The sequence below is a fragment of the Megalopta genalis genome, chromosome 1 (genome assembly GCF_051020955.1).
Source record: "Megalopta genalis isolate 19385.01 chromosome 1, iyMegGena1_principal, whole genome shotgun sequence".
NCBI classification, from domain to species: domain Eukaryota; kingdom Metazoa; phylum Arthropoda; class Insecta; order Hymenoptera; family Halictidae; genus Megalopta; species Megalopta genalis.
In genome coordinates, this window is record NC_135013.1 from 21031375 (window position 1) to 21044881 (window position 13507).

A 13507-nucleotide genomic window follows, 5' to 3' on the forward strand; every position below is an offset into this window, starting at 1 on the left:
CTGGGCCGCCACGCGCCAGCCATACTCGATTCTTATTGGTCACTGTTTTTCGTTAATAACTCGTTAACGGTGCCTCGGAGAACATTTTTGTAAAGGAAGAAGTTGCTTCGAATGGCCCGAGGAACCCGCCACATTCGGATCGCGAGGCATTTTTAGGACACCCTGTATTTCGCGAGACGAGTTCGTGGCAGGCTCGAAATTTCCCTGCACGGTCGATCGCGAGCGTGGAGAACGTTTCGCCCAGTGCCACCCCCTTGTTCCTTTTCGCCAGCGGCGGTGGCGACTACGTCTGGCGTGGAAAAATGCCTGGGGTCACGTACAGCGGGGCGATAACACAATCGTTTTGCTTTTTCCCCTCGTTCGACCTCTCCATCGCGGCCTCCCGGCCCTCTGGCCCCCTGTCTCTCGACCGTGTCGACTGGCTCTTTCGTTCGTCCTGCTGGTATTCAAAGCGCAAGAAGCAAAGGGAAAGAGCGCGTGCACAAAGATCACATGCCGGCCAGATTGAGGCTGCAGGGTAAACGGTCGTGTTCTCTCTTATCCTTCGCCAACTTCCGTTTCCTCTTAAAACCCCCTCCGCCGCCAGTCGACAGACTTCTTCGTCGTCCTCCCACACCTCCATTTCCTTGCTCTTCACCTGCTCACAGCTTTGAGCAAATCTGCGTGAAAATGGTGGAACGTCTGGGCACGAAGGCTGTGCCAGGGTGCATGCGTTATGTGTGCACCCGGATCTCTCTCTCTCTCTCTCTCTCTCTCCCTCTCTCTGCGACTTCGCGTGGTTAAAAAGGACAACGACAGGGGACCAGGGGGATCACCGGCGCCAGCCAGAGAATATCAGACGCGTCCCGATGACAACGGGCACCCCCGTTGAATAACGAGAACCCGGTGATAGAGCTCTTGGCACCGAGTTCGGAATTACTTTTGCACCACGGTGGTTTTCTTTGGCGAGCGGCTCCGGTTCTGATGGATTAATAGTGAACCGCGACACTAGGATTCCAATTCTACGCCCGGACGCCTGCCGCTGATGAGTCCTACCTTCGAAATCAGTTTTTTTTTTTACGTGGTCGTGTTGTTAGTCTGCATAATGTTGCGTGCCGGAGGCTTTCTACGACGATAGTTTTGGTAGTTTGCGTGTTTCGTGAATGATCATGCAGTTCTCTGCTCTTTTTTAGTTTGTTAACCATCCGCTGTCGCACTTGCTGTGCGAAGCAGATACGTAGTACAATTTTCAAACAACTGTCGCTCAAAGATTGACAATACTATCGAGACCCGAAAATTTGAAAATATAATTTGAACATTCTGGAACATCGTAACTTTCATTAGAATTTGACATCTCGCTTGCAAGTGTATTTAATTCATTGTTCATTTCACTGTTTCGGGACAAAAAAACGTAGGCCACTTTGACCCAGCGTGAAGAGTTAACCTTTCGCATTCGAGTAACGACTCTAAGGCGCCATTTAATCTTCGAGTGGTGGTCACTGTTTTAATGATACTAGCGATAACGTCATGTCAAATTGACTCCGTGTCAATACTGATGAAGTGATGTCAAATTGCCTGTTATTAATTAATCCCATTAATTAGTCCTATTATTAATAATCGGAACTTGATGTCAAATAGACTTCCTATCAATAATGATAACTTGACGTCAAACTGTCTCCATATCAATAACAGTACAACTAGCGATACGGAGTCAATTTGACATCAAGTCACTGTTAATTCGTACAGAAATAGTTTCACGTACGTCACCGCTCTAAAGTTAAAATTGCCGTAGACATAATTCTCAGTAATGTTTACATTCTTAGAGAATGTAATTTTATATTCAAGAAACGTTTCCAGGCTTACGTAGCTTACATTTTTCCTCGAGATGTACTACACTGCGCAAAAATAGAGATCATTCAAATATCCATCATTTCTCTGTTTGATTATCTTTTTCTTTTATTCATGGTAAATATTAAGACTATTTAAACTAGATGCATTACCTAGCACGAGCATCGTAAAGATCTCATTCATTATCGATGATAGACCGGTATACAAGAGGAAGCAATGATTAACTCCTTGCCGTTCTAGTAATAATGTGTTAAGTTTCAAGGTTATTTTTCGTTTAACTCAGAATAAAAATCTGTCATCCTGTCGTCAATATTTAAACATTTCAATAAATGTAGGCACACCATAAGTGTAAATTTTCCACATCGTTTAAGAAATATATTGTGAGAAAAATATTCTGGTAAACAAAAAAATTTAGGCACACCATAAGTGTAAATTTTCCACATCGTTTAAGAAATATATTGTGAGAAAAATATTCTGGTAAACAAAAAAATTTGTTTAGGCCACATTTTTTAAATGAAACTATATATTTTCTGCTATTATCCGCTTCACTCGCGTTGATGTCTTATGTCGCGACACCGATACTGTTCGTACAAGGTTACAGACGAGATATCTCGCGACGTGATGCCGCTTGTGCGACACCACGGATGTTATACCGCGACACAGCACCGTTCGTGCGGTGCCACAAACGTGTTATCCCGCGACACAATACCGTTCATGCGGTGCCACAGGCGTGTTATCCCGCGACACAATACCGTTCATGCGGTGCCACAAAGGTGTTATCCCGCGACACAATACCGTTCATGCGGTGCCACAGGCGTGTTATCCCGCGACACAATACCGTTCGTGCGGTACCGCAGACGAGTAAACACGCGCTTCTGTTTTTGTTCTCGAATTAAAGCATGCTCACTCGTCTGTGGCACCGCACGAACGATAATGCACCGCGGGATAAAACGTCCGTGGTATCGCACAAGCGAAATTACGTCACGAGATATCTCGTCTGCGACCACGTAGAACAGTATCGGTGTCGCGGCATAATACGTCCATGAGAGCGAAGCGGTTAACTAATAGACAAGAGATCATACTGAACTCGACGACTTATAATACCATAATTATCGTATAATACCTGGAATCAAAATGAAACGTCACAGATGAATAAATAGGTACAGAAATGATTCAGGTCAAAGAGCAGCGTCTTTCCGTATAATATGTTACGAGCCGAGGGCCAGGCAGGTTGGGTGGCCGGAGGTTGCATGCAATTGGGATTTTTGATAAGGGTGCGTAGACCAGCCGATGCTTATTTCGGCACGGGTGGCTACCTTCAAGAAAATAAGGATAAGGTGCGTAGACCAGCCGATGCTTATTTCGGCACGGGTGGCTACCTTTAAAGTTAGGATTAGGTGCGTAGACCAACCGATGCTTATTTCGGCACGGGTGGCTACCTTTAAAGTTAGGACAAGGTGCGTAGACCAGCCGATGCTTATTTCGGCACGGGTGGCTACCTTTAAAGTTAGGACAAGGTGCGTAGACCAACCGATGCTTATTTCGGCACGGGTGGCTACCTTTAAAGTTAGGATTAGGTGCGTAGACCAACCGATGCTTATTTCGGCACGGGTGGCTACCTTTAAAGTTAGGACAAGGTGCGTAGACCAACCGATGCTTATTTCGGCACGGGTGGCTACCTTTAAAGTTAGGATTAGGTGCGTAGACCAACCGATGCTTATTTCGGCACGGGTGGCTACCTTTAAAGTTAGGACAAGGTGCGTAGACCAACCGATGCTTATTTCGGCACGGGTGGCTACCTTTAAAGTTAGGATTAGGTGCGTAGACCAACCGATGCTTATTTCGGCACGGGTGGCTACCTTTAAAGTTAAGATAAGGTGCGTAGACCAGCCGATGCTTATTTCGGCACGGGTGGCTACCTTTAAGGTAAGGATAGTATTTGGAGAAATTGGTATTGTGCTGCCTCGTAACTTTGTAAGAAAGGGAAATAAAGATATACCTCGAGCGGTAAAGATATATCTTTGTGGGTTATACCAACTACTGCTTCGAAATAGGAAATGGAAATAATTGAACTTGTAACCAAAGAAAACTGGTAAAAGCGAATTTATTACGCGTTTTGGGTTTTCACAAATGTATGTAGGTGTTCGCGGACTCTATCGCGCACTCAGCTTTTCGCACTGAGTCGGCGGGGGCTTCTGATTTGATATCTAATTATCTACTAGATTGTTCGAGGGAGAATTAAGACTCGATCTCACTAGAGTTTCCACGTCGACGAATGACTCGAAACCAGCCCGATTTCTGGTCGCGTTTGGGTCCTTTATATAGCCAGATTTTCTCTGGAAAAATGGTAGTGGGGATGTTCCTATGTGGTCCGATTCCAGAAACATTCGTCGTCGTACCCCCTTAGAGGTACTTGACTCGTGTTGGGGCGCCACAGCGTCGTCAGTAATAGCGACGAATTATGACGCTATATATATGGACTGTATATAAATATAAGGAACCGGATTTTGCTTGAAGTTTTGTATTCGGCCCGCGACTACGCTACACCCTTGGTCAGGAGGTCTTAGTTCTACGAATTCTGTTACAACTCTGCTCTATTAGAGGATATTTTCCTTCGTGGTAGACTGCTACCCCTCCAACGCGTTTCTGATACTCGCTGATTGGTTTTCCTTGATTTTTGGCAATAGCCAATCGGTGAGTCTGTTTTAAAGCAGACACCCTTCCCTCGCGCTCTTAACGCGTCTTTCTGGGAGGGTGCTGGTGTATGGGAGGTGGGAGCGGCCGCAAGGCTTTGGCAAAGGTAGGAAAATTCCTCCAGGCATCACCGTCGTAAAACAATGCCAGGCTGACTCTTCGGAACTGTTCCTTTTTTATGACACGTCCTGGCCATCGAGGCCGAGAGAAGCGAAGTCCCAAAAATCAAGCAACAGAGCACGCGTACTCTCGGCCGGCAAACGCTTTACGTCCAAAACGCATAGCAGGTGTTATTAAAAATCCTAAGCTCAAAAACAGCCGGCTAGGCACGTTCGTGTCGTAAAGACATTAGTGCTGTGCACTAACAACTCGTAATATACAAATGAACCCCCGGCTGGCCGGCGCCAGCCTGGCGTATGTCTTCAGAAAGGAATATAAAAAATTCGTGACAAGATTCTCCGTACGTTCGAAATATTTCCCGATAGAAAGACCTGGTCCGATTTCTCGGCCGATTTCCCGACGACGCCTCGCTCGTGCCGGATAATCCGTAACGGTGGCAGCAAACGCAGCTGGCGGCCGCTGGTAAAGATGAATTTCAGCCGCGTCATTATCGCGAGTGACCGTCTCGGTCGCATCCTGGCCGTCGAGGTTGCGGCCTCGTGTCGGGGATAATAATTTAAGGCGACGCGACCAAGAGCCTGTTCCCCGTAATTTCATCGGCGCCGGTAAATCGCTTTACCGTGCATGATGTATTTTGACGAGCTAATGGATATCGCGTACAGATTATCATGCTAAAGAGACGTTAATTAACACGTCGCCCGTTGTAACGGCCGCTTACACTGGTCACGGGCTCCTGGCTCGCAGTGTACGGTTACACCCCGTCCAACCAACGTTCGCGAAAGGGATGGGACACCACCGGGCTGCTGGTCGTTGGACGGTTCCAGGAGGGCTGGTTGACGGCGGTGGTGTGCGCGGGGACACGTGTGTGCGGCGACAGCGGAACACACACCGACCGGGCGAATACAAATGGTGGACGGCCCTCGGGGCTATCGGGGGACGAAGCTTTCGCGCGCGATACGCGCAGATTTCCCCCGTTCAAAAGAATGGAGAATTACAGCAGCGACGCTTTGTCTCGGCGGCGAGGCCCGGCTAAATCTGTAATCCGATTTCCTTGACGAGAACAATTATAAAGAGTGGCGGCGCATTAATTCTGCCGGTTCGGGTTTCCCCGCGGAGATTGCTTTACAATTGGTTCGTCTAACAATCTGCCGGAAGCGGCGGTCCGTGAACGTCGCGTCGCGTCGCTGCGAAAAATCGGAATAAACGAGAAGAACGAACGAACGAACGAACGGAAGCTTTCGATTGACACAGCCCACTAAATTTCATTTCCTTGTTCGAGGAGCGACGTCCGCCCGGGATACTGCGTAGGAAAGAGTAAGAGCTTGTCGAACGATTCAGATAGGGGTGGCGATGCCGTTTACTGCGGTGCGAAGAGTTGCTGTGCCTTTAGTCTTTTATTTATCTTTTTATTATTTTGTTTATTCCGTTTCTGTTTGTTTATTATGTTTTTATTTTTTGTTCATTTGATTTTGTTTATTTAGTTTATTGTTTTGTTTATTTTGCTGTAAATTGCCTGAAAACAAATCGAAGGCTCAGCAATTGGTCATCCCACACAGTAACCGGCTCCACTGCAGTAGATAGATTCTAGCGGGCATGTTGATCTCGTTGTTTGTGTTTCGATAGTTCAGTTACGTACTACATTTAGTACTCTGACTTATGAGAATAATGTAATATTCTCTCTATCTCCCTCTCTCTCTCTCTCTCTCTCTCTCTCTATATATATATATATATATATATATTATTATATTATTATTGTATTATTATTATGTTATATTATATATATACAATATATAATATATTCTAATATATATTAGAATATATAATATATATATTAATTATATTATTATATATATATTAAATTAATAGAATATATTATATTAATATTATTATTAATAATATTCTAATATAATATATATATTAGATAATAGATTATAATATATATAATAATAATAATAATTGTATGGACAGATTTTGCATGCAATTCTCCTTTCTCCTTATTTGCATTTTCAGAGAATCGAGTCTTTATCATCTGGCTGCATATAAATAAGGCAATGGGACATCGGTCATTTTTACCGGCATGGTACGCTTGCTATTAATATGTTAGAGATTTGTTCTATATTCATACGAAACGATTCAATTTCTGTTAATCTACTCTTCGCAATCGCCTCGAATTTACGAGAACAAAAAAACGTGAACATTTTCAGCTAGGAATAAAGTTGACAAACAACAAAAATTACGTACTGCTGAGAAGAAATCCGCTCAGCGAAAGCTACTTACATACGCTTAGATAAAAATACCCTAAATTCCCTAGATTTCTCGGAAACGTGCAGAAGTTGCTCCAAAGTTACAGCATCAAAAAATTACACATCGTCAAGATCTTTGTTTCTTTTTGTCACGTCGTTTGTCACTGTCGTTTGTACGACAGATTAAATAGCGATTTCTGTTTATCACGACGATGTCTCGAAACAATTTTTCCAAGAGGCTTGTCCCAACAGATCAAAGTCTCGTATGGAGGTCACCCGCAGTTCGTAGTGGTAGAGGTGCACGTGGCTCTAACGATCGATCGGAGCCGGTCCAAGTCCGAATCGGACGGCACCGAATTTCTCGACGTGCGTCACATTCATAACGGATGTAAAAGAGGCAGTCGGTTAGGAGCGGCAGGCTGTGCGAGCCCGGCAAACGGGCTGAAAAAATGGTCCGACGCGAATCGATCGTCGGCAGCCGGCAGTCAGACGGCGCATACGTACCTCCATGCCACGTCGATTCCTCCATCGCACCCACTTGTTGAACCCCGGCCGCCAATACTCGACGAAGTACTCCTCGGTGTACTCGACGCCGTGGCCATTCCCGAACCTGCCTTGGGTCCTGGTGGACGTCAGCACCCGCGAACTGTTCAGGTTCACCTCGAGGTACTCCTTCCCCTCCTTGGTCACCATGTTTTTCGGACACCATGCGCCGCCGCCCTTGTCCTGCCTCAGCCTGAGAAACCGAGGAATTACAGCGAGAATTATTACAACAGTAACATTATTACAACAATTATTACAACAATTATTACAACAGAATTATCTCATCCGAGAAGAGTATTTTCTTGCGCACGAATATATTCCGCATTTTGCGAGGGAATCACGTGCATCGCGTACGTACAGTCGCCTCGGAAAGTACGTTGACGGCTGTTCAATCAGAGTAACTTTTTCAAAATTGGTTCGGAGGACTTGATATTTTTTTTGAGATGTTAGACCGACTAGTTTTCTGTGAAATGAGTATACAAAACGTTTATATATTATTATACATATATATATTATTATTATTACTATATATATATTATATTATATATTATATATATAATAATAATAATAATTATAATTATAATAATATAATATATATATATAGTAATAATAATAATAATATATATATAAACATCATTTCTTAATTTTTTTATCATTCCTATCAATTGCAATCTAGAAAACTTGTATAATAATAATATATATACATATTTATTATTATTATTATTATTATTATTATATATATGTTTTTCCAACTTTCTTATCTGTGCTCATAACGAAAGTTAATGCATTTGTATAATAAAAAATGCATTTTGTAGATCTCGATAATTTATATGCGTGCTGACAATTTCGTCGAAATCGATTGGCCTTGAAATGAGCTGCAAGCAATCAAAGATCGCTAAAATCGCAGTTCTTCACGAATTTCAGGCAAAAACAGGTAATTTTTACATCTTTCAGTGGCTGTAGCTTGAATATGCATCGACCGATTTCGATGAAATTTTCAGCATGCATATAAGTTATCGAGATCTACAAAATGCATTTTAGAAATATTTTCGTTATGGACTCACATAAAATAGTTGAGAAAACAATTTCTTAATCTTTTTATCATTCCAATGTATTGCAATCTAAAAAACGTTTTATATACTCATTTCATAGAAAATTGGTCAACATAATCTGGTCAAAATATATCCAAGTTCTTCGAACCAATTTGAAAAGAGTTATTCCGCTTGAAAAGACGTTAACGTACTTTCCAAGGCGACTGTAGTCATAGTAATTGGATACTTCTACCGGCGATTTAAAATGTGATACAGTGCAACGGGTGGATGTTACGTTAACGATGTTAATTAACAAGAATATTAATATGTAATTAACAAGAATTTATACTGTTCATATCCTTTCGCGATTTGTTGATATATTTTTAGTTGTGCTAATATTGTGAATAAGACGTTCAGCTAGTAGTGGTGATCAATCTCGATTAAAGATAATTGAGCGCGATCAAGATGGATCTAAATGGATCTGAACCGTTTCCATTTGCACAATCGTTAACCCTTTGCACTCGGAGATATTTGAACTTCCTAGATTTTTCTTCTCTTTCGGCGCGTAACATTGAACACTTACTCGTGACAGTTCAATTTCTTAGCAATTTATTAAATAGAAACAGATATGGTAATGTCAATGTTGTTTGAAACTAGAGTAACGGGCATTTGATTGGTGCCTCGGTGTCACTATTCGAGTGCGAATAATAATCGTTAATAATAATAATAATAATATAATATAATTTATAATATTAATTATAATTATATAATAATAATAATTATAGTAATCGAATAATAATCGTCAGCTTTCTTTTCATTAAGCACAATGAACACATTGAAAAGGAAATATACGAAGTGAAGAAAACTAGTAGACAAAAATTAAATAATATATTGTATAATATATTGTAATAATATTGTAATATTGTATAATATTGTATAATAATATAATTTTTAAATATATATTATAATAATATTTTAATATTGTATAATATTGTATATAATAAGTTGCGAATATTTGTTTCTTGAGTAGACTATTTGTTGACTATTGAAGATCGCTGAATGAAGCTTCAAGAATTAAACAATTAATAAATTGCGAATATTTGTTTCTTGAGTAGACTATTTGTTGATAATAATATCATTATTTTATCATATCATATATTATCCTGCAGACATCGTTAAATTATGATAAAATAATAATAGTATTATCGACAAATAGTCTACTCAAGAAATAAATATTCGCAACTTATTAATTGTTCAATTCTTGAAGCTTCATTCAGCGATCTTCAATTTGCGATACCCACCATCACGAGCGAAAATTCCATACCACGTAGAATCTTGTAACGAACGCTACCTCTAGTTACGGAAAATCATACACCCCCCTAACCATATCCTTTTGTCCGATACGAGATCGGCGCAGAAAAAAAGTAATTAATGGTCTCTGTCCTTTTTCCGTCCGTCTCATTTTCTGCGCACTGGTTCCACACTGGGATCGACGGGTGTTCGCGTATAAATTAATGACGCCTGGATTGATTTACGAGCAACCGTTTAACCGGTGGTTTTTTTCAGTATCGATTTTGAGTTATTTATAATCATTTATATGTATCGAACAGCTTCTTGCTATAATGGCTTTCAACGCGGACATCGCGGAAAGAAGAGGAACGGACGAAAGAACGATATAGCGCATGCAGAAAAAGAGAGAGAGGAGAGAGAGAGAGAGAGAGAGAGAGAAAGCGAGAGAGAGAGAAAGCGCGCGCGAGAGAGAAAGTGAAAGTGAGAGAGAGAGAGAGAGAGAGAAAGCGAGAGAGAGAGAAAACGAGAGAGAGAGAGAAAGCGCGAGAGACAGAAAGCGAGAGAGAGAGAGAGAGAGAGAGAAAGCGAGAGAGAGAGAAAACGAGAGAGAGAGAGAAAGCGCGAGAGACAGAAAGCGAGAGAGAGAGAGAGAGAGAGAGAGAAAGCGCGAGAGACAGAAAGCGAGAGAGAGAGAGAGAGAGAGAAAGCGAGAGAGAGAGAAAGCGAGGGAGAGAGAAAGCGCGCGCGAGAGAGAGAAAGCGAGAGAGAGAGAAAGCGCGAGAGAGAGAAAGCGAGAGAAAGCGCGAGAGACAGAAAGCGAGAGAGAGATAGAAAGCGCGCGCGAGAGAGAGAAAAAGCGAGAGAGAGAGAAAGCGCGCGAGAGAGGCAGGGAGAGAGAGAGAGAAAAAGCGCGCGCGAGAGAGAGGGGGCGGGGAATAGAGGGTGGAGCAATCGGTGTTTAATCATTGCGCACGGTTCTGACCCATTTACATCGTCACCGAGAACAGCGGGAAAGCAGTTTCGATTGCAGACTGCATCGCCGCACCCGGAACAGCATTATTATGGATGTTCCACTCCGTACACCTGTGCACCCCGACGAGCATAACGCGTTCAATCTGCGACGAGTGTTTCCAAGCTGAAAAAATTCTCCGGGGATCACTCGTCCCGCGGAGTCGCGCGTGCAAGGTTTCAACGACGAGTCTCCGACGATATCGATTTCTCGCGAGGAAGCGCCCGCGACGCCGGCTTCAAAAGCGTCATTCAACGGCCAACACGATCCAGACGCTGATCGCGAAATCAAATCCGATATGTACTTCTGAACGCGAAACAGTTTCCGCTCTCTCGGCTTGATTAATATGTACTTCTGCGAATAAATCGCTCGGAACTGAAATCTCTGCTCGGCGAAGTTGCAGCAGCGTTCGTTCACTGCGAGACCGGCTAACAAGATTATTATAGGAAGCAGTGTACGCGAAAACGATTGTTTCGCCTCCCAGTTTCGCGATCTTCTTTCGTTTTACTTTTGCTCTTGATACGCGGGGACTATGGTGGGCGTGTCTCCGTTGATGGATACTAATGCTGCGGCGGGATGAGATACGATCTTAAGGAGGGAAAGCGAGATTGCGCGCGGTTATTTTGTAATTACGTGTGTATAAAGCGATGCTAGCCGTTTTATCCGAAGTCAATGCGAGTTTTGAGATAGATTGTTTAAGTAACAAAGAAGGCTTCCTTGAATTCAAATATTAATTGTCTTTCTATAGCTCTCGCGACACATCTATATGTGCGCGCTCTGAAAAGGAGGCGCCAACAGCTAACTGGTTAATTAACGTTAAATTGCCGGAGCGAGTCAATTTGACTCATTTATGATTTTATTGTTATATATATACAGGGTGTCTTTAAAATGTCTCGTAATCCGAAAGTAGGGGATTCCTGAGGTCATTTGAAGCAACTTTTTCCTTAACGAAAATGCAATCCGCGGCTTCGTTCACGAGTTATTAACGAAAAACAGTGACCAATCAGAGGCGAGATCATTTGGCGCAAGGCGGCCGAGCCAATGAGCGGAACCGGGCTTCCTGCACTCGTTGGCTGGGCCGCCGCGCGCCAGCCGAGCTCGCCTCTTATTGGTCAGTGTTTTTCATTAATAACTAAGCCACGGAGAAAATGTTTGCAAAGGAAAAAGTTGCTTCAAATAACCTCAGAAACCTCCCATTTCCGGTTTGCGAGAAATTTTCGGGACACCCTGTAAATATATAACAATATAATCATAAATGAGTCAAATTATATATATATAGAAAACTTAACTATAACTTAATTTAACTATATATAGATAAACTTAAATAATTTTTTTTTAAACATATGTTAGTTTCTAATAGAATTATGGTCAATATACGTTTCAAATAACCAACATATGTTCTAAAAAAATTGTTTAAGTTTTTCTATAAAATTCAACAATAAAATCGTAAATGAGTCAAATTGACTCGCTCCGGCAATCCAGTGTTAAGAACAAATAAAGGTGGTACCTGTTCCGATTTTTATCGGACACGGTTAAAAGGATTTCTTCAAAAATATTAGCACTACGTTCAATTTTCTAAAAAAAGAAAACATTCACGAAGAATGCGGCCTTTAAAACCAATAAACAAAAATTCAATTTTTCAAAGCATTAACTCTGACATGCGTAAGGTCGAAAAATGTCCACATTTTAAACGTGTATTTTTGCTGTACCGATGTTCTTTTATAAATTTTCTGGTATTTGATTTGTATTTCTGTATGTTAAATGTATTATTTAACAATACTGTACAATTAAATATACCTCGAATAGAAAATATAATATTTACAGCACTTCTTCTTACGTGTAGACAATTTGACCGTCCCCTAAGCAGAACCTTGAATCCTCCACTACCTAAATTACATTCTAAATTATATTCCAACAATTTCAACATTCGTTGTACAAAAATCGAGACGATTTGAAACATTATAATATTTACAGATTATCAATGTCTACAATAATGTGAATACAAATATATGACACGTTTATCCGACACCGTCCGTTGTTCCGTTGTACACTAAATACGCCTGTTTCGTCCACGTCGCACCGTCGTTACTACGTAGAGCGTCTTCTGGGACCGGCGAGCTCGCGGCCCATAATTTCGGCCACGAAAAGGGTTTTTAATTTACCCGAGGGAATGATCGTGGCCCAGATGCATACGGGATACTTACTGACGGCTACAGTCTTGCCACCTGTGCACGTTCCATAGACACGGATTATTGTGTACGTGCGCACGTGTAATTCCGTCTAAAAATAGCGCGGCCCGATAACAAGATCGCATTATGTACAGCTCGGAGATCCTCCGGGAGATAAGAAAGCCGGCTGAGTTTAATTTTAAGCTCTATTTACCGTGCAACGAGCTTTCGGAATTAAGGATATCGGTGAGCGGGTACCGGCTCGCTCGGAGTGGCTTATTATCACTAGCGCGGCTAAGTTACTGTCGACGAGGAAGAAGGCCGCCGAGTAACCCGCCTGGCCTGATACAATTTTCTTGATTTTCAAAGCTCGTTATCCACGTAATCGCTTCGAAATGAAATCCTACGGGCCGAGAACTATATTTTTTCCCTACCGCTCCTCGATATTGCGCGGATTCCCTTCGTCAATTAAAATTAATGAATCCTGACTCGACACGATGAGCCGCCGGCAGATCCTGGCACTGACGGATTGTAATTCTTTGTTTCGTTTTCAGATAGACGGACCAGTTTATTTGTTATCCC

At 42.1% G+C, this 13507-nt stretch overlaps 1 protein-coding gene across 3 annotated transcripts in view; it reads right to left on the reverse strand.

The window, feature by feature from the left end:
* Positions 1-13507, reverse strand: part of Ddr (discoidin domain-containing receptor 2) — a 529507-nt gene that overhangs the window by 176354 nt on the left and 339646 nt on the right. For all 3 annotated transcript variants that reach the window (XM_076523238.1, XM_076523242.1, XM_033472527.2), the window contains one exon: positions 7389-7620. In XM_076523238.1, coding sequence (XP_076379353.1) covers positions 7389-7620 — 232 coding nt within the window. The remainder of the gene's footprint in view (positions 1-7388; positions 7621-13507) is intronic.